This window comes from Heteronotia binoei, chromosome 1 (genome assembly GCF_032191835.1).
Source record: "Heteronotia binoei isolate CCM8104 ecotype False Entrance Well chromosome 1, APGP_CSIRO_Hbin_v1, whole genome shotgun sequence".
NCBI classification, from domain to species: Eukaryota; Metazoa; Chordata; class Lepidosauria; order Squamata; family Gekkonidae; genus Heteronotia; species Heteronotia binoei.
In genome coordinates this window covers 167,680,264-167,706,237 of record NC_083223.1, presented here as the reverse complement: position 1 = coordinate 167,706,237, position 25,974 = coordinate 167,680,264, and the positions used below count along the sequence as shown (strand labels likewise).

General features: G+C 40.5%; 1 protein-coding gene across 1 annotated transcript in view; it reads left to right on the top strand.

Moving 5' to 3' along the window:
- The window catches only part of SMYD3 (SET and MYND domain containing 3), a 706,638-nt gene that overhangs the window by 81,140 nt on the left and 599,524 nt on the right, over window positions 1-25,974 (top strand). Inside the window, exons 2-4 of the mRNA XM_060243806.1 lie at window positions 5,787-5,850; window positions 11,245-11,352; window positions 24,396-24,453. Coding sequence (XP_060099789.1) covers window positions 5,787-5,850; window positions 11,245-11,352; window positions 24,396-24,453 — 230 coding nt within the window. The remainder of the gene's footprint in view (window positions 1-5,786; window positions 5,851-11,244; window positions 11,353-24,395; window positions 24,454-25,974) is intronic.

The window sequence follows — 25,974 nt, the reverse complement described above, 5'->3', positions numbered from 1 at the left end:
AGCTGGTAGTGTGGTATAAGAGAAGGATGTTGCATAGCTTGTTTAAATGCATCACTGTTAATAGTTGGCAAAACAGGAATAAACAATGGCCATCTGGGCTCAAAACCCCGTAATACCTAGCTGCTCCTCCATGAATGGTACCTACTGAGCAGTGTAATTTTGACAGTGCTTTCATTAATTACCACTTCCATAGACTCATCAGGTAGGAATCCAACTCTTCCATTGGTTTCAGTGGATAATTAAAAAGCAGCACAACCAAGTCTGTTTTCTTTTTGATGGATGGCATAATGGTAGCTGGAGATATAATGGTAGAAAATTAATTTCTCAAACCTGATTCACTTGTTTATACAAAATAGACCCAGGAAGCTGCCAGCATAGCAAAATTCTCTATTCTAGAATGTTTCTTGAAGCATCTGCCAGTCTACCCAATTCAGTCACTAAGACACTGTTTACTTATTACAAAAAGTAAACATTTTTTTTAAAAAGATAGTAAGCAACCATAAACATACCAAGGGCACTCTGATTACTCCTGATTAATTTTGTGCAAATGTACATCTAATTTAAATATCCAAATGTATTTGTTCTGTTTTTCTTCTGTTGTTTATTTGTCAAATTGCTTTTATGGCACTAGAATTATTCTAATTTAGAGGCAAAAGTTGTGTAATGCTTTTATAAAGATCTTTCTTGACTCATTCTAGAGAACTTCAGGCTTGATGTTAAAAGGAGCAAGGGTGAGGGAGCAGTGGTAAGCAGCCTGAGTAGAATGCTATGCAAGTCTGCAAAAGTAAAACCATGCTGGGTGGAGCTGATGTTGTTTGGATTTTGCTTGAACCATGACATTTGCCTACAACTTATGTCTTTATAACTTAGAGGTTCAGGATGCATTTATACTGAGAAATGCAAGGCACAGTGCAATTATATGCTATAACTCAGCGTGTCTGCAGATTCACAGGAACAACGTTGCTTAAGGCAGATAATGTGTGAAACACAGGTTGTTGAATTTCAGCTTGCAATGAAATATTATGGTTTTAGAACAAAGTTTGAGTCCAGTGGCACCTTTAAGACCAAGAGAGTTTTATTCAAGCTATAAGCTTTCTGAAGAAGTATGCATGCACATGAAAGCTTATACCTTTAATAAAACTTTAATAAAACTGTTGCCCTCCCCCACCCCGGTTTAACTCTAACAGGTGACAGCAGGGTCAGATGATTGCTCTTAACACTTCATAATTAAGAAGGTTATATTTACACATCTATCACCAATTCTTTCTTTTTTACTTTATTTAAACTTATACAACATATACACTACTAAGACAATATAAATAACAAAGTAATATCAGGGCATTGATATCAGGGCAAAATGATAATGAAAGAACCAAGTTAATGACAGAATACAAAATCCATATCTGATACCAACTAGGAGTGACATATATTAGAAAAATAGCAAATCACTGTAGACTGCATTGTTAGGAACTACATTTTGCTGAGGTAAATAAGATACAACTGGAAACCATACTGCTATAAATTTTTCCTGATAATTTTCAAAGTTTGGCATGAGGTTATGGCTTTTGATTTTGCACAGGAGAAAATATTCCTACACCTTGTTTTGCCAAGATAAAAATGAAGGAAGGCTTGTGTCCCTTCATTTTGCAGCAATTACGGTACAATCCTACCAATGGCTAACAGTTGTAATCAAAAGTTGCTGACTTTTGTTTCCAAAGCCTACAGGTAGCTTAGATAATAAAAGGATTTCTGGCTGGTAGGAACCTTAATGTGCTCTAAAACAAACTGTCAAAATGAGAATATGCAGGGGCAATACAACCAACAATGCATATAAACCCCTCAAATGTCCATATCCCTTCAAACATTTTGCACTCACCCCAGCCTGAATACGATGTAATCTGCAAGGAGGAAGGTACCATTTATGTAGAACCTTAAAAGAAAATGAATGTTAAACGCTTTTGACTTGAGTCTATATGAGTTATAAATAGACTGCCAAGACATACTGGTTTTTCTCCTTTCAACAGATGAAAGAGAAGGATGGGTTCAAATTTATATAGTGAGGTTCATGGCTGAGGGTTTTGTTGAAGCCAGTCCTCCCCATTCACAATCTAACCCTCTTTCAACCACCCCAAACTAGCTCATGAGAAACTGATTCAGAACCTTTCTCATGGGAAATATGTAGTTATATTATTCAAACTGGTGCCCAGTGAAAGGTTTTGCCTAGATTCAGTCAAGGAGGCTCCACTGATGAATGCAGAAAAAGCTTTATTTGAAAGATCAGTAGCAAACACTCAGCAAGGTGATCCTTGCCAGAACTGGCTTAATCAAAACTGAGTACATATTTATATACAGATATAATGGTTTTAAATTGCACGCCCAAACATTTAAAAAGATTCCCAAGCTTTTGCAATATCTCTATCTCTGTTCAAGGTTATTTTTACACAGGCAGGAGCATCTCCCTGTGCCAGTTCTGTCCGTTGCCTTGGATACCAGATAACAATATTCCTTGAGGTAATGTTCTAAGGCCAATGCTCCCACCCACTCTCTCCTGTAGCTAACAATATTAAAACTACAAAGAAAAACCCTGGTTGCATGTGATTACATGTTAAGGAATATGGATATAGGAATCAAATGAATAAATGAACAACCAGAATAATAACACAAGGCAATATAAACTGAGAGTTATAAGCAAAGAAAATAATACTAGAATACAAAACACACCACAGAGTCTGTGATTAATGAGCAAGGAAAACAATACTGGAAAATAAGAACTTATATCAGGAGACCATCCTGACACTTAGATAGAATTGCAGAGTGGCTAGGGTTGTGAAGTTTCTCCTGGCAACTTGTGGGAGATGGGGAGACTTACCTGGAGGAAGAGATAGATTTGATTTATTTGATTTTTAGCCCACCTTTCCTGTGAATGGGCTCAGGGTGGGGTACAACATAGTAATAACAATAAAAATATATATAAACAAGGTTAAAACTATCCACATTAAATCCATAATCTAATAAAAATCTAATGGCGACCAAAAATAATTCATATGTACAATCCAGTGAAACAAGTTATCAGCAACTCTTGAGGGGCTGAAACTACATCAAGTTCAATTACAGAGAGAATGAGAGGAGAGTTCAGATAAATAGATGAAAAGATGATGCCCGCTGCCTTATATAAAAGCCTGGTGGAAGAGCTCCATCTTGCAGGCCCTGCAGAACTGCAAAAGGTCCCGCAGAGCCCTGACCTCTAGGGGAAGCTCATTTCACCAGGCTAGAGCCAGGGCCAGTTGGACGTCTTTTGGACCAAGAATCACCAGAATATGTTAATCTGCTGAATGCAAAGCTCAGTGGGGCACATATGGGGAGATGCGGCCCAGGCTTCATTGGTAGCATCACATAGGAATGACATAATCATACCAGCAACATCCAGGAGGTGCTCTGGTATTTGGGCAAAAATTCTGTGGTAAAACTGGCTTCTACCATAGAGACCGATTTTGCACTCACCCTATGCTGACTGACACTCCTCTTTTCAGCACGGCGTCCTTCTGATTTCCCACTATCTGCCCCGGGGCTTCAGCTTGCGTTGGCTTTTTTGTGCGGCAAAGAGGAACTGCTAAAAACTGGTTTCTCTTTGCTGTGCAAAAACGCTGATCTTTGCTGAAGCCCCAGGGCAAATAGTGGGAAATCGGAAGGATGCAGTGCTGAAAAGAGGAACGTCAGAGCGGCATAGGGTGAGTGAGAAATCAGTCAGAGTTTTTGCTTAAATACCAGAGCATTACCTTGACATCATTGGTATGATGATATCACTTCCTGTGCTATGCCAGCCACAAAGATTTCTCCAGGTAAGTCCCCCTGCTGGCTAGCTGATTGGCAGCTGGGGGGGCAGGTCATGGCTGCAGGGGACCTCTGCCCTCACTGGTGGGTCTGGCAACCCTAAGAATGGCAGGAGAGCAATTTGGAAACACTCCCACTAGGACCCTTTAAGTTCTTGGGTTGTGCAGGCTGAGTTCTTGCCTCCCTTCCTTTCCTGTTTAGTGAACACTTTGCCGCTCTCAGCACTCTGCCTTCTTTGGAACATATTTAGTAATCAGACTTTTTTGAGGTATACTTGGGAAGTACTTGAAGGGCTATCATGTAGATGGTGCAGAAGTACTTGAAGGGCTATCATATAGATGGTGTTTTCTGTTGTCCCAGGGGGTTGGACCAGAACCAATGGGTTGAAATGAAATCAAAAGAATTTTCAACTAAACCAGTGATGTTGAACTCATTTGTTATGAGGGATGGCTCTGACATAAATGAGACCTTGTTGGGCTGGGCCATGTTGGGCTGGGCCATATGCGTACCTATTTAAGATGAGGTAGCAGAAATACAAACTTCATAAAGGACACAGAGATAAACCCAATTAAAGATTTTTTTTTTAAAAAAAACACCTTAAAATAAAACATGCTTAAAACAGTAGCGCTTGTTGGTCTTAAAGGTGCTTTGTTTGTATCTCTTCCATGGGATCCAGGGAACTGGGCAAAGGAAGCTCTGACTCTTTCCTTTCTTCCCCATGGACCTGGAGGGGGAGGAGCCTCAGCCAGTAGAAGGAAGAGAGCTCAGTAGTTCTGTTGTGGGATAGAGTGATCCTGGCAAATCATGCTCTGCCTCCCCCCTTTCCTCCCCAAGGGAGGAGCCTCAACCAATGGAGAAAACAGGTTTTGCTTGCAATTGAGCAAGCCATGCAAAGCAAGCTGTTACACAGAAGGAAGCGAGAGAGAGAAGGAAGCAGATGACAGCCAGTTGCTCGGGGGCCTGATAGGAGCCCTCCAGGGGCCTGATTCAGCCCCTGAGCCACATGTTTGATACCCCTGAATTAAACATTAGGAAGAACTTCCTGATAGTTAGCAGGTCCTCAGTGGAACAGACTTCTTTAGGAGGTGGGGGGCCCTCCTTTGGAGGTTTTTAAACAGAGGCTAGATGGTTATCTGACAGCTATTCTGATTCTGTGAACTTAGACAGATCGTGAGAGGGAGGGCAGGAAGGGTTTCATCAGTGCTTAGTTCTCGTAGCCTTTCTTACACACCCAGGGAAATGCTGTTCACCATTTTAGAGTCAGCCAGCAATATTTCTCCAGGCCAGTTTAGTCAGGGATCTTGGAGGTTTTTGCCATCTTCTGGGCATGAAACAGGGGGTCAGTGTGTGTGTGGGGAGATATTTGTGAATTTCCTGCATTGTGAAGGAGGTTGGACTCGATTACCCTGGAGGTCTCTTCCAACTCGTATGATTCTATGGTTTAATAATATCTAATCCTCATCAAACTGGGTTTCTTTTAATTTGTGGGTATCTGTTCATCAGCCACAAGGGACTAGCTTCTTTTCAGTTAGATTTTCTGAAAGATAATTACCTTTATAGTCACCAACCTGTAAAAATGGCATTGTAAATATTCAAGGACATATTTTTTATCACCTACACTTTAATTTCTTCTTTTTCTTATCCCATTCATCACAGTTTATAACAATGATATTATTTACAGACACATTGCAGCAACAACTCTCTCTGCAATTTTCAACCTAGCATTAAGGTTTTTTTATTAGCTTTTGTTAGAAGTTGCTGAGAACACAGTTTTGTAGAACTAAAAGCCACAATCCAGAATGCTATATGGTAAGCTCCAAAGCATGTAGGATGTGTGTTATGAAGTCTCTTCACCCATTCCTAAAAAGCAGAAGTTTGAATTCATTAATGTGTGATTTATTTTACTCTGATGTAGAAAATATTTAATTTGTTTTCTCTACCCTGCCCCCCCACAGGAAAGACCGACTGCTGAGGTGTTCTCAGTGCAAAGTTGCAAGATACTGCGATATACAATGTCAGGTAATAAAACAAAGATTTAAAATTTTTAACTATGCATTTACTCTGCTGTCATTAATTATTAAATTTTCTTAAAATCTATAAAATCAATTGTGGCTATCAAATTGTCACCATGTGCGACCACTTTTTATAAGCTTAGAAGTGCTATACAAATTGAGTAAAGGAGTAGAAAAGAGTAAGAGCCCAGCAGCACCTTAAAGACTAACAAAGTTTGTGGTAGGGTATGAGCTTTCACGAGTCATTGCTCACTTCTTCAGAGTAAAGGACAGTGAAGGATTAATTCTTCACAGAAACAGAGAACCTTGAGTGACAGGCTTCTATAAGCAATCTGATTGGTGAGCATCATCTGAGCAGAGAAAGACTTGAGACCTGCATGCTGAGGAGACAGTCAGATTTCAGCCTTAGCAGAGAACAGTTTAACACAGATGGAGAACTGGGGGAAAGTTGGTAAGGGAGTTTGGGAAGTTGGTAAAGACTCCCATTCAGGCCAAAGAAAGGGGATAGATCTTCTAGTGAGAAGAGAATTTCCCTACCCATTCAAATAGGAAGTTGGCTCTGAAGAGTATAGAGGTCCCTGGGCTGATTCTGCATTAGCCTTTGCGCTGGCTCTGGCGTTGTGTTTCCCCCGGGGGCAGATGTTGGTTTCCGCATATCTTGACCCAGGGCAGCAGTTTGACCTGCCGCCAAAGCGGTGTCGCCCGCATTTAGGAGATCGGCAAAATGCGAGTTTATTTTTGATGCAGTTTCGGGACTCGAAATTTATGTGCGGAACTCACGCCAATGCGCTGTCAAACCTCTCGCATCAGTAGAACACACCCACATAACTCCACACCCATGATTCCGCCCAGTTATTTTGTCATACTTCCTTAATTTTACTCCCTTTGAAAATTATCCAATATTTTCCTGAAATAAAGTAATTTTTTTAAACAAATCACATTTCGCGTTGCAACACGAAAAATATATACCGATGTAACACGATTTTCTTTTACTGAATATATCCCTTGCTTCCACCCACCCCCATTCTTTATGGTATTCCACGTGATTTTGATAATGTGTCATTGCATTGTGATTACTTTCTTCCCGCCTCCGATTAAAATCACTCCTGACTATTATAATTTTTTTTCCAAATAAGATCGTTACAACGCAACTAAATAAATAGTGATGTTACACGAACTACTTTAAAGATGCGCGATTGCCACCTTTATCGATCCCCCCCCCCCCCCCCGTATGGCCTCAAATGGGAACGGGAATTTGATTATGTTTATAGGTTTATATTTTTGATAGGTTGGGGAAACTTTCTCCCTTAACCCCTCTGCATAAATCTCCCCACTCCACCTTCATGCATCTGTTTGTAATTTGTTATAGCTTTTAATGGAAAACTGTGTGCTTAACATTCAACGTGTGTGGATAAAAATGGTGGATTGCCGACTCAGATTTCCCGGGGCTTAGATAACCTGCCAATGGCAAGGCGAAAGGAAAACATGTGACTTTGCTAGTATTATGCCTCTGGCATTACATTGTAATGCAAACAAAGATGATCGCGTTGTAATGCGAACCCGCATGCGTGTTAAAAAAAAAAGGGGGAAACTTATGAGGGAGGGGGAAATTGCTACGATTGTGGAGGAAACTCCGAGAGCAGCAGTAATGCGGAATCAGAACACACGGAACAGATTGGGAATTGAATCCGGGAGAAATCCTCTAGTGTGGAATTGGGCAATCACACCTGCATGGAACAACCTTGGAGCGAAAGGGAGGCAAACGCCAAATGCGGAATCAGTCCTGGTGTGGTTAGAAACTGCCTTTGGAGACCTTAAGAGTCTCCAAACTTGAGATGAGTACTGGTGTTTCAAGAGAACGGGTCTGGGTACTGGAAAGACTGTTCCAGCCTTAGAATTAGATAATACTCAAAGAAAGAGTACTGGAGTGTTTGGGGAAAACACTAGAACAAAAGCCTCACAACATAAAGATTTAAGTAACTGTGAATAGCATTAGAAACTCTCATTAGCCTTAAGCATAAGAACTAAAGTCTGTGCATGTACTAATTTTACCTCAGAATTATCTATATTGAGTTACCTCAGAACTTTCAGCCCCTGATTTTACCTGACCTTTCCTCTCTATGTTGAATAAAATATTTTATTATTTTTGACAAAATTCTCCGAGCGCCATTTAAGTTACTTACATTGAAGGAGACTCCCTATCCTTTCCTCAGGTTCCTGGGCTGAGTCAATAGGCAAAACATCATGCTGAGACAGCCAGGGTGGGATAGCCAGAGTTCATCAGCGAAGGGGCAGCTCAGTCAGTAAAGGGAAAGGAAAATGGAAGGAAAATCCTGTCTCTGAGGGAGGAAAGTGGATGGGGCTGTCATATCATGTATTTTAAAAATGTCAAATATCCAGACTATTCCATGATTTCTGGGCCCTTGTATATAAACACCTGAGTTATAGCCTTAGAATTTCAGTAATACTTTGCATGCATGATACAAATATAGAACTAACACTCCTATAAATATAAATATAGAACTCACTGTAATTTGTTTTTCAAAAACTGTAATGAAGAATTAATTTTTTGTCTCCAGTGTAATGCTGTTTGTTTTAAACTGATCTTCGGGATTTAACATTCTGAGTAGTCTTTTGTGAGCCAAGCCTTGCTCTTTTTCCTTAGATTTCACATATCTAGCTGATGCAGGTCCATTCTGCATACACAGCTTACTTCTGATTTTCACTGAAGTCAAGCCGGTTGGGTTTACTTCGAATGCTGTGCCTGCATTCTACATCTTTCTCTCTCTCTCCGATTTCTATTAAGAATTCTATTGGTATCTACATACCAATGAGAAAACCTGGGTAATGTTCTGGAACTGGTCTCTCTGGATTGGTTAGTTTCACACTGGGCGTGCCTTTTGAAATAGGAGATTCTTCCAGCTGAATTTACTAGGGTTGCCAATCCCCAGGTGGGGGCAGGGGTTCCCCCAGTTTGGAGGCTTCAAGGTCATCAGAAAGCAAGGGGAGGGGAGGGAAATGTCTGCTGGGCACTCCATTATTACCTATGGAGACTTATTCCTATAGGAAATAATGGAGAATTGATCCGTGGGTATCTGGGGCTCTGGAGGGGCTGTTGTTTTAGGTAGAGGTACCAAATTTTCAGCATAGTATCCAGTGCCTCTCCCCAAAATACCCCCAAGTTTCAAAAAGATTGGACCAGGGGTCCAATTCTATGAGCCCCCAACAAAGGTGCCCTATCCTTCATTATTTCCTATGGAAGGAAGGCATTTAAAAAGATGTGTGGTCCCTATAAATGTGATGGCCAGAACTCCCTTTAGAGTTCAATTATACTTGTCACAGCCCTGCTCCTGGCTCTACCCCCAAAGTCTCCTGAATCCACCCCCAAAGTCTCCTGACTCCAACCCCAAAGTCCCCAGATATTTCTTGAATTGGACTTGGCAACCCTAGAATTTACTGTGGAATCACCATTACTGTCCCTCCCCCCCAACAGTAGTCAAGGAGTTTGCTGGAGAAAAAAACACACTGGCAGACACTGCTTTAAGAATTTAGTGAGAGAAGGGGGAGGTGGAGACGTCAGTGCTTTGCAGCCTGAGTTGCCCCCATTGTTATTTAAAAATGAGATTATAAAAGGGGAAGAGGCTGCTGCTGCCACAAAGTAGGTTTTGTGGCATATTCTCACGTTTGAAAAGTTTGTGGTCAGAGTCAATTTAAAAGGAAACTCAAGGAAGAATCAAACTTGCATGGAATAGCTCAGCATCTTAACTAACGAAGCTAACTTGATGGTCTTGCAAATGAGTCAGACAAAGGCAATTACTTTCCTAATCTCTATTTCAAAAAACATGTGTAGTGTGAAACTGACCAATAAGAACAGACCAATTAGCCTGCCAGGGGAGGAGAGGGGAAAAATCTAAAGAAATACTTTTAAAGGCTTGGAAGCGAGTTAAGAGGAGGAGGGGGAGAAATACTCCTCTAAAAAAACCACTCTTGGAAACTACGGAGATACAGTGAAGTGACAGCAGAATGCTGGGAAAAGGATGCGGAAGGAATTTCAAAATCCGATGGGAGAGTGGGGTTAGTGTACAAGTGAATATGGAAGCAGGTTTTTGAAGTGACAGAGGTTGGAGGCAAAAGCTGTAGTAAACACAAAAGCAGAAAGGGCCACAGCTTATTATAATAAGGTGAGTTACAAGGGAACTAGATATAAAATGGATAACCTTCTTAGACCTAGTCTTTCTCCATCGTTTTGTAAGCAATTTCTCCATTTTTCTTAAAACTGCAATTGTTTTTTTGCCCTCTCTACCTACTGGATCTCAGTATTTTGGGGGGGAAGATAACTGAATAGCAATTCTTGGCATTATTCTCCTGATTTTATTATTCTCCTGACAAGATAAACTCAAATTATCTAAGCTGAAGTGGGCAGAAGTGGGGAAACTCCCCAAGCTAGGTAGAGTAGAATATCACATGCACATACATAGGGTTTTTTCCCTTTTAAGTATGTATGGCCTTGCTAGTCTCTGCAACAGGAATGTTTCCCTTCATTTCTAGTCTATAATTATGTACTTCTGAATGAATTCCAGTTGGCATAAGATGATAAAGATGTGATGCCAATGCCTTTCTAGTGTGAAATGTACCACAAAGATCACAAGAATGAGACACATTATTTGTATGATGTTGCATTTTACATTTCATCACTCTCTGCTGATGTTACTAGCAATGTGGATCATTTTGATGTCTTTTCTAGCATATTGAACATCTTTTGCAGTATTTATTTTTGGAATAGTGTCAGATAAATGCTAGCTTCAAAGAACATTTTTTGTTAGTGGAGGAAAAACATGCCAGTACAGCTGCATTATTCAGGATGTTATTCTAATGATTACAGACATGACTGTTTCTTTAGGATTAGAGAATTTGGATTCATAGAGGTTTTTTAAAACTTAATGTATGCTCTGTTATTATTATAGTTAGATATACCTATTTATCTCTGTGTGACTCTGTATCCAAAAACTTCAATCAGAAATTTTGGTGCAGTGTAAAAAACCAAACAAACCACAGAAGGCCATAGATTTCATAAAAGGCTGCCAAAGTATAGTAAACATTAATGCTGAATGTAAATATTTGGAGCACAGGATTACTAATTTTATTGGACTAAGATCAGGGTTGCAATACCCAGTACTAATATAGACTGATGCAGATGGCCAGTGGGCAGTTTCATAGAACTAAAAGTCACAATCCAGAATGCTGTATGGTAAGCTCCAAAGCTTTTGGGGGTTTACGAGAGCCAGATACATGAAGCAGGGTACCATTTGGTTCTGTAAGCTTCTGACTCTAGTTTGTCTTATCTCTCTGAGCTATTAAATAAATGCATATAATGTAAAATAATTATTTTTTCAACTTGCAGAAAGAAGCATGGCAAGATCATAAACGAGAATGTAGGTGCATTAAGAATATTGATCCGAACTTTCCCCCAGATTCAGTGAGGCTTGTTGGCAGAATTATTTTCAAACTAGTAAGTAAATATCCTATCTGTGATTGACTTTTACAATGAAGAATTCCCTGACTTGGTTGAAATTGTAGTCAATTTTTCCAATATCACTACCAGTGTAGTCCTGAACAGAGCCATACCCATTGAAGTCAATGGATTTAAAAGGTTGTGACTGTTTAGGATTGGGCTACAAGAATTCTAGTTGTGCTTGATATCACAGTGTGGGTGGGTGGGGGCCGGGAAGAGTTCAGGCTGGGAGAACCACTGGCCACTGAAACTTCATTAGACACCAACTTGATGTAGTGAAGTCCTTTCCATGCTAGCATATGTCTAGGCATATTGAGAAGTCAGCCATATACATATTCATGGGTCATATGGTGTATGTCTTAATATGCATGCAAAAGTCACTTTAGGTTTTTTTGTTTGCCAACACAGATATTTGGGGAAGCTGTTTTGTGCATTATTCCACATACATACTTTAGCACTGGGATAAATGTGCAAAAGGAGATGGAAAGAGAGCAAAATAAAATTTAAAAAGCAGCAAGTTATAAAGCTCAGCCAGTGTATTATTTAGCAGTAAATTGTACTTGTGCTGAATGAGCCTCTTCAGAATTTAAGAACATAAGAACATAAGAACATAAGAGAAGCCATGTTAGATCAGGCCAATGGCCCATCCAGTCCAACATTCTGTGTCACACAGCGGCCAAATATATATATATATATATATATACATATATATATATATATATATATACACACACACACACACACACACACACACACTGTGGCTAATAGCCACTGATGGACCTCTGCTCCATATTTTTATCTAACCCCTTCTTGAAGGTGGCTATGCTTGTGGACGCCACCACCTCCTGTGGCAGTGAATTCCACATGTTAATCACCCTTTGGGTGAAAAAGTACTTCCTTTTATCCGTTTTAACCTGTCTGCTCAGCAATTTCATCGAATGCCCATGAGTTCTTGTATTGTGAGAAAGGGAGAAAAGTACTTCTTTCTCTACTTTCTCCATCCCATGCATTATCTTGTAAACTTCTATCATGTCACCCCTCAGTCGACGTTTCTCCAAGCTAAAGAGCCCTAAGCGTTTCAACCTTTCTTCATAGGGAAGGTGTTCCAGCCCTTTAATCATTTTAGTTGCCCTTTTCTGAACTTTCTCCAATGCTATAATATCCTTTTTGAGGTGCGGCGACCAGAACTGCACACAGTACTCCAAATGAGACCGCACCATCGATTTATACAGAGGCATTATGATACTGGCTGATTTGTTTTCTTTTTTTTTCTGAGAATAATTTTTTATTAAGAAAATAGACATACAAAGAAAAAGGAATAAAAGACATAACATACAAAACAAAAAAGGAAAAATCATACATTCCTAACAAATCACATCAAGACATCTACATACAAACAACTAACATTTGCAACTAAGCCCAGCCATACCACTGGGAGGTGGAGAGGTTTAAGTATCAAAGGAAAAACCGAAACATGATTACTCCAATGTAAAGCCACTACTTTTAACCCATTTATAAACAGGATCCCAAACCTCTTGACATTTTTGTACATTACCATTTCTTAATCTTGCGGACATTAGATCAGATTCTGCAGCGCCCAGCAACTTATTAATAAATTCATCCCTAGTGGAGGTTTTATCACTTTTCCAATATTTAGCATATGCTATTCTGGCAGTAGTAACTATGTACAACAACAGTTTCAGTTTAGACAGAGGTAAGTTTTGTCTACAAATATTTAACAAATAAAGTTCCGGTACATGGTTAATTTGTACTTCCAAAATTTTTTGAATCCAAATATTAACCTGTGACCAGTATTTTTTAGCCTTTTTACATTGCCACCATATATGAAACAGAGACCCTTTAGCTTCGTGACATTTCCAACATTTATCAGAATACGTGGGGTAGATTCTAGCCAACCTGTCTGGTGTAAGGTACCATCTATATACCATTTTATATAAGTTTTCTTTCAATTCTGCTGGCTTAATCAACTTTAAGTTCTGTTTCCATAATTTTTCCCATTCTTCCAAATCTATGCTGTAACCAAAATCTTTCAGCCAACGTATCCATGCTTCTTTCACCACCTCATCTTGCATCTTAGTTTGCAATAGCCAATCATAAACTTTAGAAATTATCTTCTGTTTGGAATCCAAAATAAGATCCAATTCCATCGGCTTATTCGTGAAGCCTTTTTCCTTGTCCTTACGAAATCTTGATTTAATTTGACACTGAAGCCACCAACTTAGCTTAGGAAGCTCCTCCTCAATCAGTTCATTCTGGTCATTCAACAAATAAGTGTAATCTTGTAAATTGTCCCAATTATACAAGTTTGGATGAGTCAGAGCTTCTATCGGAGAGAGCCACTTGGGAGTATATGTGTATTGATCTTTAATTTCATTCCAAACCTTGTACAGAGATCTTCTTATTTCATGTCTAAAAAAGCGGCCAGTTTTAACCGGAGCACGATACCACATATAGCTATGCCAGCCTTCACCCAGGCCGGCCCCTTCAATAGTCAGTAATTTTCTATTATCCAACTTGCACCAAACTCTCAACCAAGCAATACAGGAAGCCTTGTAATACAAATTCCAATCAGGTAGGGCAAGGCCACCCCTTAGTTTACTATCTTGTAAAACTTTCAGTTTGATTCTAGGTTTTTTGCCTTGCCAGATAAAAGTCTTAATCATGGAGTTGAGTTGTTGGAAAAAGGATTTAGGTAGAATAATTGGAATTGTTTGAAACAGGAATAAAACCCTCGGAAGAGTATTCATTTTAATTGTAGCAATTCTACCTAAAAGTGAGATTTGAAGATCTTTCCAGTTGGTTAAGTCATTACGAACTTCCTTCAATATTTTCCCATAGTTATCTCTATATAATGACTTTAAATCACTCGTAAAGTGGATTCCCAAGTACTTTATCTTCTTTTTGTGCTTAAACCCTGAGAGATGCTCTAATACTTCAATTTGGTTTTTGTCCATATTTTTCGTTAAAATTTTGGTCTTAACAACGTTCAATCTAAATCCGGATACTCCTCCAAACTCACTTAGTCGCTGCTTTAAAGGAAGAATCGATGAGGAGGGGTGTTCCAAAGTAATTACGAGGTCATCTGCGAACGCCATAATCTTAAACTCTATGTTGTTGATTTTGGTCCCTTGAATTTGGGTATCTTCCCTAATCTTCTTGATTAACGGTTCCAACGTCAGAATAAAAAGTAAGGGGGATAATGGGCACCCCTGTCTGGTGCCTTGTTCAATTTCTATTGAGTCAGACAATACTCCATTAAAGCTCACTTTTGCTGTCTGCTTAGAATAAATCGCTTCAATCATTCTGGAATATCTTTCACCACAGCCAATTGCCGTCAATATCGCTTTAATAAAGTGCCAGTTCACATTGTCAAAGGCCTTTTCTGCGTCTACAAAGATGGCCGCAAATTCTTTATCGGAATATTCTTTGTAGTATTCAAGTGCATTCAATAACAATCTTACGTTCTGGTTCATTAATCTACCTGGGACAAATCCAGTTTGATCTTCATGGATTAAGCTCGCAACTACTTTCTTCAACCTGTTAGCTAATATGGCTGCGTAGATCTTATAGTCACTATTCAAGAGCGAGATTGGTCTATAGTTTTTAATTTCTGAAGGATCGGTTCCTTCCTTGTGAATAAGTGTGATTAAAGCTTCTTTCCAGGAATCCGGAATCTCAGCTGTATTATAAGCATTCTCCACTACTTCCTTGAAAGGCAGCAATAGTAAGTCTTCGAAGGCTCTAAAAAATTCAATCGGAAGTCCATCTGGACCTGGTGTCTTGTTACTTTTTTGGGTTCTGATTACATCAACTATCTCCTGTAATGAAATGGGATTCTCCAAATTTGCTTGTTGTTCTTTTGTTAGTTGTTTCATCGCAACCCCTTTTATATACTCTTCTTGTTTAGATAATTCAATCTTCTGCTTTTTATATAAATTTCGATAGAAGTCTTGAATGATTTCTTTCATTTGAGAATTTTGGAATACTTCTTCCTTAGCTTCATTCTTCAGCATTTTTATTATCTTCTTCTCCTTCTCCTTTCGCAGTTTATAAGCCAACCATCTACTCACTTTGTTAGCATTTTCAAAGTAATTTTGTCTTGTCCATTTCAGTTTTTTCTCAATTTCTTCTGCCAAGAGTGTGTTTATTTGGTGCTGGGTGAAGGTAATTTTGGCCTGTAGCTCCCTAAGGTTTCCGGCCTTCTGTTGTCCCTCAAAGTATTTCAGTTTTGTTATCAGTTCATTATAGGCCTTCCTTTGGTCTCTCTTCCTCTTCGATGAATATCTAATCGCGATTCCTCTGAAAAAGGCTTTAAATGCATCCCAAATAATTGGAATCTTCGTATCTTTTTTCAAGTTAAGTTTGAAAAACTCCTGAATCTCTTTCTTGGCTTGATCCAAAAATTGAGCCTCTTTTAAAATTTGTAGATTCAGAGACCATCGAAGACTTCTTGGCTGTTCTTGCAATATCAACACAATCGGGTTATGATCTGCATAAGACTGAGGAAGAATATCCGCTTGGTTGACCGACAATATCATACTCATGGATATCCAGGACATATCTATTCTTGACCACGATTTATGTGCGTGAGAATAAAAAGTGAAGTCCGTTGTGGTCGGGTTTTTAGTTCTCCAGGCATCCAGCAAACTTAATTCTTCTGCCATTTTCAAAAAGGAAGGAGGTAGTAAGTTCCGATTTTTCTTCTTTTTCCGCGGGTCATCGTATTTTTTGTCCATTTTAATATCAAATATCGCATTGAAGTCTCCAACGATACACTATCTATCTGAGTCGAATTCCCTGAGTTTAAGGTATAAAGCTTGATAGAATTTCTCTTGGTTTTCATTAGGAGCGTATATGTTTCCAAGAACTGTTTTAAGACCGTTTAGTTCCACTTCAACTATTATGATTCTCCCTTGTTCATCCGAATATAAACAACTCGACTTAATATGATGAGATACGAATATAGCTACCCCCTTCTTTTTTTTAAGAGAATCACATGATGAATATAAAGTACCTAATTTCTTGTTTTCCAAATACTTGACGTTGTCTCTTCTAACATGGGTCTCTTGCAAACATGTAATTTGTGCACCCGATTTTTTCAATTGTTGGAAAATTCTCTTTCTCTTTCCAGGTTCATTCAAGCCGTTGACATTTAAAGAGAGTATTTTAGTTCTTAATTTGGAGTTCATTTTGCTGAATCGATACTACCAGGTATTTTGGGCAAGTCTTTCTTAGTTTGGAGTCTGGTTCTAACCTTCTCTCGCTTCTTTTTGGGGGAATCCTCATCCGTAGATTTCCTGGCACCATCCTGATCTTCTCCTGATTCAGAACCATCTCGCTTAACACACTCATCCCAGAATTCTTCCATCTTCGCCTCAGTGGTAATGTTGTACCGCTTGGTTTGATATGTAAAGAACAACCCTTGGGGGATAAGCCATCTAAATTGTATTTCGTGTTGAATTAACCAGTTGGACAATTTCTTAAATTTAAATCTTCGCTGCCGGACACTCCAAGGTACTTCTTTCAAAATTTTTATACTTGTTCCTTTCCAGTTCATATCAGACTCTCTTGTTTTTCTCAAGACCCTTTCCGCAGTTTCAGGACGGACAAATTTTACCTGGACCTCCCTAGGAAGTTTAAATTTCCTTATATAACTTGAAGAGACTCTTTTGGCCCAGAGAATATCTCTTGGACCTTCTTCCAATAGTTCTTCCTCATCGACTTTTAAAATCTCTGTGATCTTACTAGTTAGATCTTCTTCCTTCTCTTCTGGTAAATTTTGAAATCGGAGAATGGTTGCCGCCTTTTCCATTTCAAGTCTCATAACACGATCTTCCAAGTCTGATAATTCTGTTTGGTTTTCTCTAAGCATATTACTTGTTTGCCTATCCCGATCTTCCATTCTCTCAACTTTAGCAGTTAGCCCGTGCACCTGTTGGGTGTTAGCTAACAATTGTTTTTGAAATTCTGCCAGTTGGTCATTAGTTCTCTTAATCTGATGCATCAGATCCGTTTTCATCTCATCAAGAGCTTCTTGATTCTTTTTAAAGCCGGCAGTGACAGTATTCTGTAATTTTTCTATGGCATCTTGGTTGACAGAACCTGGAGTTACTTTACCTCCCCCAGCCGGGGGGGTACCCTGTAAGAATTTTTTAATCTTGGTTTCCGTCATGGCAGTCTACTGCCTCAGGGCAATACCTTAACCCTCTTTAACAGTTGTTGACAAGCAAGGTGACTCACCCCTCAGCAAAATACTCCAGTAATAATATTCACAAACAGTATAATAAAGATATGAGCTAATTTAACAATCCCAAGGATCACACCCTCCCAAAAAACCAGAAAGGCAAGGCAAGGCGGTAAAACAAACTCAAATAACTAATCAAATAGGTACCATACCCACTAGGAAAAAGGATCCAATTTTGAAGGAAAAACAATGATCAGTAAGTTATAAATACAGTCTTATCTTATCTTGTATATTCTTTCTTCTGTCTTCTTCTCTCTTCTTTCCCCAAACTCTTCTTCCCAAAATCTAATATTAATGTTCTAGTAACTGGCAACAAAGTTCATGAGTAAAGTTCATAGGCACTGTTCATTAATATAATGTCCAAATTAATCCTGGTACTTCCAGTGGTCTAGCCTTCTCAGGTCTTCTTATCTTCTAAAAAATCTTGAAAGGTCACTATAAACACCATCGGCAGAGTCATAAATCCAATAAGGTCTATAACTGTCTCTGTTAGTGTCTCTGTCTCAGCTTCTGTTATTTATAGTAACACTAGGACCCAGGAGCTTCAGCAGAGCGCAGCCGCAGATAAACTGCTCAGAACTGCAGCTCTGCTCTTTAGATTGATCCAAGATATCCCGGAAATAATGAAATTACAAAGCAAAACAAAACCCCTTCAACAAGATAAAAGTAAACCAAGAACAGACGTCAGGAAAAATTAAAAGAAATGAAGAGGGGGGGGGGGGATCAGCCGCTTAAATTCCAGACGCCCAGACGCTTTCACAGCTCCTACGCTCCGCTTGCAAAAGGAAAAAAGGGCTTCAAATCACGTCCGCCATTACTAGAAGGCTCCGCTTCGAACCACGCCAGTTTCTAACCCCCCCGAAGCAGTTTGACAGCTGCCGAAGACCTCAGGGGCACAATAAAAAGTATCTCTTACCCCTTCACTCCCCCTCTTCAAAGCAAACCGTCCCGGCTCTGCACTTCGAATATTTCCTGGCTCTCACAAACACGAACGCCTTTCCACCGCTTCTAGTCGCTTCCAGCCGCTTCTCCCTCCATGGATCTACCCAAGCCGCGCCAGAGATCACTCCAAACAGACTGCTCGCCCGCACATCACAGCAACAGCATTCTTCTTCAGCAATTCCAGACGTAAGGACCCCACCAAGGTAAGACGTTTCAGGGTCTACTTAAGAGGAGATTACAGTGCCTCTCCAGGCTCCCTTTCCGGCGGCACAGTTAGGCACCAAAGGTGTTGGGAAGGTAGCGGCCAGGAGGAAAACTGGGACTGAACGGGGAACCTACGTTCCCCGCCCACGCCCAGAAAGCCCCCCAGGCTTCGGAGCGTCCCCTGACAGCTCCTTAAGAGGTGTCCCCCAGCCGGGAAACCCCCTCAGTTACCTCCCAAACAGGGTTCCCTCCTAAGACAAGGAAAGGAGCCCCGCGTCACTCCGCCATATTTCCGGAAGTCCTCTGGCTGATTTGTTTTCAATTCCCTTCCTAATAATTCCCAGCATGGCGTTGGCCTTTTTTATTGCAAACGCACACTGTCTTGACATTTTCAGTGAATTATCTACCATGACCCCAAGATCTCTCTCTTGGTCTGTCTCTGCCAGTTCACACCCCATCAACTTGTATATGTAGCTGGGATTCTTGGCCCCAATGTGCATTACTTTGCACTTGGCCACATTGAACCGCATCTGCCACGTTGACGCCCACTCACCCAGCCTCAACAGATCCCTTTGGAGTTCCTCACAATCCTCTCTGGTTCTCACCACCCTGAACAATTTAGTGTCATCCGCAAATTTGGCCACTTCACTGCTCACTCCCAACTCTAAATCATTTATGAACAAGTTAAAGAGGATGGGACCCAGTACCGAGCCCTGCGGCACCCCACTGCTTACCGTCCTCCACTGCGAAGACTGCCCATTTATACTCACTCTCTGCTTCCTATTACTCAGCCAGTTTTTGATCCACAAGAGGACCTGTCCTTTTACTCCATGACTCTCAAGCTTTCTAAGGAGCCTTTGATGAGGAACTTTATCAAAAGCTTTCTGGAAGTCAAGGTAAACAACATCTATCGGGTCTCCTTTGTCCACATGTTTGTTCACCCCCTCAAAGAAATGTAACAGGTTAGTGAGGCAAGATCTTCCCTTGCAGAACCCATGCTGAGTCTTCCTCAATAACCCGTGTTCATAATGTGCCTACTCATTCTGTCCTTGATAATGGTTTCTACCAACTTTCCCGGTATTGAAGTCAGACTGACTGGCCTGTAATTTCCCGGATCTCCTCTGGAACCCTTTTTAAAGATGGGTGTGACATTTGCTACCTTCCAGTCCTCAGGAACGGAGGCAGATTTCAATGAAAGATTACAGATTTTTGTTAGAAGATCCACAAGTTCAACTTTGAGTTCTTTCAGAACTCTCGGATGTATGCCATCCGGACCCGGTGACTTATTAGTTTTTAATTTGTCTATCAGTTGTAGGACCTCCTCTTTTGTCACCTCAATCTGACTCAGGTCTTTCAACACCCCTTCCAATATTAGTGGTTCTGGGGCGGGCAAACACTTCTCATCTTCCACGGTGAAGACGGAGGCAAAAAATGCATTCAGCTTCTCGGCCATTTCCCCATCCTCCTTCAGTAATCCTTTTACCCCATGGTCATCCAAGGGCCCCACTGCTTCCCTGGCTGGTTTCCTACTTCTAATATATTTGAAGAAATTTTTATTGTTGGTCTTTATGTTTTTTGCAATATGCTCCTCATAGTCCCTTTTTGCCTGCCTGATCACAGTCTTGCATTTGATTTGCCACTGCCTGTGTTCCCTTTTATTAATCTCACTTGGACTGGTTTTCCACCGCTTAAAGGAGTCCTTCTTACCTTTTACAGCTTCCATTACTTTGTTTGTTAACCATGCTGGCCTCTTCTTATACCTGTTTGTGCCTTTCCTAACTTGTGGTATGTATTTTATCTGAGCTTCTAGGATTATAGTTTTAAATAGTCTCCAAGCTTCCCCAAGGGTTTTGACCGTATTTACCTTTCCTTTCAGTTTCCTCCTCACATGCCTCCTCATCTCAGAGAATTTACCCCTTTTAAAGTTAAATGTGGTTGTGGCAGTCTTTTTGGGCAACTCCCTATTTATACAAATGGTGAAATCAATAACATTATGGTCACTGTTCCCAAGCGGCGCAATCACTTTTACGTCTCTCACCAAGTCTTGGGCATTACTTAGGACCAGATCCAGGATCGCCCCACCCCTGGTAGGTTCTGAGACCATCTGCTCCATAGCACAGTCATTGAGAGCATCAAGAAACTCAATCTCTTTCTCTCGACCAGAACACATATTGACCCAATCAATCTGCGGGTAGTTAAAATCACCTATTACGACACAGTTTTTACGTTTAGCCGCTATCTTTAATCCCTCCATCATATTATAATCGTCCTCTCTCTTTTGATTTGGTGGGCGATAACAAACTCCCATAGTTAAATTTCCTTTTGGGCCCTCTATTTCAACCCAAAGCATTTCTAAAAGGGAATCTAATTCTCTGACCTCAGTCTTACTGGACCGTATATCCTCTCTGACATACAGAGCCACCCCACCTCCAACCCTTCCCTCCCTATCCTTCCGATATAACTTATATCCAGGAATCACCGTGTCCCACTGATTCTCCTCATTCCACCAAGTTTCTGAAATTCCCACAATGTCTATGTTTTCTCCCAACACTAAACATTCCAATTCACCAATTTTACTTCGGACACTTCTAGCATTTGCATACAAACATTTATAATTTCCCAAGCAAGCTAGGCCCGCCACCTCTCTCCTGCCGCCTCGAGACTCTAGCAGACAGTCCATACTGTTTGTCACCATCACAGTGGACAACTCTGATCCGTTACTCGGTAGAAAAATAGAAGCCAACCCTTCATCTCTTTGAGACGAGTCCTCCCGAACCAGAGACATTCCATCTCCTGTCGGCTTTCCCCCAAGATTTAGTTTAAAAACTGCTCTGCCACCTTTTTGATTTTAAGCGCCAGCAGCCTGGTTCCATCCGGAGACAAGTGGAGACTGTCTCTTTTGTACAGCTCCGGCTTGTTCCAGAAAGCATCCCAGTGCCTAACAAACTTAAACCCTTCCTCCTTACACCATCGTCTCATCCACACATTGAGACTTCTAATTTGTGCCTGTCTCTCCTGCCCTGCACGTGGAACAGGTAGCACTTCCGAGAAGGCCACCTTGGAGGTCCTGGCCTTAAGTCTCCCACCTAGCAGCCTAAATTTCTCCTCCAGGACCTCACGACTTCATTTCCCCACATCGTTGGTGCCAACATGCACCATGACCACAGGCTCCTCCCCAGCACTGTCTATCAGCCTATCTACTACACGCGTAATGTCCGCTACCTTCGCACCAGGCAGGCAAGTCACCATACGGTCAATACGCGGTTTCGCCACCCAGCTGTCTACTTGCCTAAGGATCGAATCACCAACTACCAAGACCCCCCCTGCCCAGGGATGGTTCCTTGGCGCGAAAGGATACCTGCTCACCAACCGAAGAAGAGGTCCCTTCTGAGGGCGCATTCCCCTTATCCTCAGCAAGGTGCCCTGTTCCCTCTAGACCCTCACGCTCTCTGGCAGCAACGGGGCTGCCACATTCAGAGTGGGGCTCATCTAATACGCCCCCAAGAGTCTTCCCCAATTGCCTAACTGACCGTCTCTGCTTCTCCAGGGCAGTCACCTCGGCCTCAAGGGTACGAACTCGTTCCCTGAGGACCAGGAGCTCCTTGCATCGAGCACACACCCAAGACTTCTGTCCTGTGGGCAGATAGTCATACATGTGACACTCAGTGCAAAACACTGGAAAGCCCCCACCCCCCTGCTGGCATTCTACCTTCATGATATATATATTAAATATACAGTCCTCTTTAAATGCTGTTGTTTACGTGGCTCCCCTTCTGGAAGGTCAACTTACCTTATTGGGAGAACAAGGAAATCAGGGATCTGGGTTCCTGGTCCTTAGGAAGCCCCCAGGCAAAGAGCCACAGGCCAAGAGCCCTTTAGCTCTCGGCCTTTGGCAAGGCGCAGCTTAAAATGCAAAGAGGGTGGAGCAGACCACTCCTAAGCAATCATCAACAATTACTCTCAATCAATCAATCAATCAATCAATCACTTTCACCTTTAGCCCACTCACCCAAACGTACAGCAGTTCCCCAGCTATCGCAACTCAGCCTTTTCAGCAGTCACCCAAGCCTCAGAATGAAGTCTTTCAAAACGCAGAAATTCTTAGCAACTTCTCCAGCTGTCTCAGCTTATCAGAGCTGCTCTGCTCTGTTCTGTTCCTCTCAGGCCTCTCTGAGATGTGCCAGCTATCTCTGAGTGCAGCTATGATCTGTCTCTCCCTCTTTGTTTCCTCTCTTCCCCTGTCCTGCCTCTGAGGATCTCGAGGAGGCCCACTAGTCTTCCACCTCCTGAATATTGTAATGTTCTGAATATTGTAATGGCTCAAAATGGTGCTCTTAAATGTTTTTAGGGCTTTGTGCAACATGTTCTTAGGCTGATACTATTTCTGAAATTTTGTTTTCTCCGTAGTTCTGAAACTTTCACAGCTAAATCTTTCTAGAAAACTGGTCCACTAATGCTCATTTCAAAGTGAGCTTTTAAATAACAAATTCTTAAATCTCACAAATGCAGTGTAGTAGTAAAAAAAATACCTTAAATTGAGAATTAAAAAGAAAAAAAAATTGTAAAAACCATCTGAATTTTTGCTAGATTTATCATTGATGTTTTAAAAATTATACTTGCTGGTCTATGACCATTATAAATAAATTCATTCATTCAATAAGAAACAATAAAAATGATTCCTTCTTTCCAAAGAGGAGAAATAGATGAAGTACTTTTGCAGAACAGGTATGAAATCAAGAACATAAAGTAGCTTGCAATATCATGTTTGAAAACCTTATCAGCGGAGGATTCTCTGTTGCTGATGTGTCTGCCAGTACAGACAGATAGCAATAGAGCTTCTCCACAGTAGTTTTTCCTACAGATTTCTTGCCCTGTTCCCCCAGCAGCGGCTATTCTTCCTCCCTGAGGCCACTGGAGCCTTTTCAATTTTTTTTTAAAAAATCAGCAGTTGAATACAGTTATATTGCTATAATGTTATATGTCTAACAGTTCTCTGAATTTTATTAAAACAGTTTTCATTAAAAAGAGTAAGTCTCTTACATTACAGAGATATGCCTTTCCCCAATATCTCTGCGCTGGAAAAGGCTAGAGACATTTTTTTTTTTAAGTGGAAGCTGGGAACTCAGAGAACCAGTTGTACATACTGGTATAAAAAGGTTCCTGTGTAGTGAGTAAAGAAAATGGCCACTGGGTAAATGGCTGCCATACGCGTGGGAAAATAACACTTTCCCACCAACACAGCAGCCATCCAAGCTTTACTGTGATCTTTTCTAAGATTCCTCAATAAGAGATGTTTGAAAAAGATTGGAGGAAAATACAGGGAAACCTCAGAAGCTGCACAAGTGCATTAATACACCATGACATTTTGGGAAGGTGGGAAAATGTTTTGCTTCCCAACAGCAATGAACTTGGGGCAGATAACCCATGTAGAAAGGGTCATTATCTTCAAAAATGTGAAGTGAACAATGTCTTTAGTAATGTATATTTACTTTCTGCACAGATGTCTTTAGTAATGTATATTTATTTTTGCACAAGGGTACAGCGTTGGGATTAGCTGAGTTTATTTTAAATTTCTTATAACAATTTGTTTATTTCATGCTTATCCTTGCTATTTTTGTGTTCTCAATAGCTAAGACAATCAGTGTGCCCATCCGAGGAGCTTTACTCGTTCTCTGATCTTCAGTCAAGTAAGTAGATGCTAATTTATTTATTTTTGTGAAGTGAACAATGTCTGTCTCTTTTGGTATGCATTGTGTCACTGCTTCTTTCTAAGGACAAATGTAAAGTATTAGTGGGGGTCAGTAAAACTGGAGTATATAATAACTGGTGGTACAAAACAGATATTGAATAACCATGCTGGGAGCAAATAGAGTTGGCATTATACACTGGTAGCACTTCCGTTACTTTATTTTGCCAAGCACTTTGTAAATGTAGAGTCCATTATGTTTTGTAGGTGGTACAGGCTTCTGGAAGCTACAGTGGTATGAATCTTCCTATGTACTATCTTTATAGACATGCTTTATAAATTCAGCAAAACATAAAGGTTTATGTGTATTAATTTACCATTCTCTTCCACTTCACCTCATTGATAATAATGTACATGTACTTTTAAAATTGTTCTCTTCTGCTTTTGTCCTGATTAAAAACATTTAAACATGTGCACAGATTGCAAGAAAGAGGCTCAAAGGTGCTTTTAGTATCACATTTGAAATGGTCTACATGCACTATTCATAGCTACACTTTTCATTGTGTTTCATCTTTGAGAAAAAGGGAATGGAACAACTTTAATTTTTGAAAGCCTGAAAATTAAAGCAATTCATTTATGTGATTTCATTTCAGTTCTTTCTTCTTTTGCCCCCTCTCCCAGCAATGGTTAATTCTGACATCCTGGCTGAATTCCAGTTCAGATAATTAGCCTCCATTGCAGAAAATGGAAGGTGGCAAATGTAATTTTTTTTTAAATTAAAAAGAGATCCTTGGGAGAGCCAGGATATTGCATATTTGTTAAAGAAATGGGAGTCCAGTGGCACTTATAAGGCTAACACATTTTATTCCAGCATAAGAGAGTTGCTAACTCCAGTTTGGAAATTCCAAGAGATCTGGGGGGGGCAGATTTTGGGGAAGGAGATAGATTGCTTCATTAGATACTTCTGACAAAGAAATCTCTAACTCATGAAGGGTAATGCTGGATGACATTTTGTTACTGGTTAGTCTTAAAGTGACTCTGAACTCCTGTTTAAGTTCACTGCAACAATGTTATATAGTTACCTCTCTGCAATTATCTTTCCTTAACTTGTGGGATTCACTAATTTGAAAGTCTATGTACGAATTCTGCATTTGATTTGAATTATATCAACTAAGGCTAAAACTACAACAGGTGCCTGCAGCCTTTTTGAGTTTGTGGGCACCTTTGGAATTCTGACACAGGGTGGCAGGCACAACCACAAAACGGCAGAGTCACAAGAGGCAGAGTCACCCACAAAGTCTCAGGGAGCAAGGTCATACACAACTCTACTAATAACTACTCAACATTTAATATTTTCTTACATTCCATTTGGTGTAGTGGTTAAATGTGTGAACTCTAATCTGGGAGAACCGGGTTTGATTCCCCACTCCTTCACATGCACCTGCTGGTATGACCTTGGGTCAGTCACAACTCTCTCAGAGCTGTGCCTCTCAAGAGCAGTTGTGAGAGAGCTCTCTCAGCC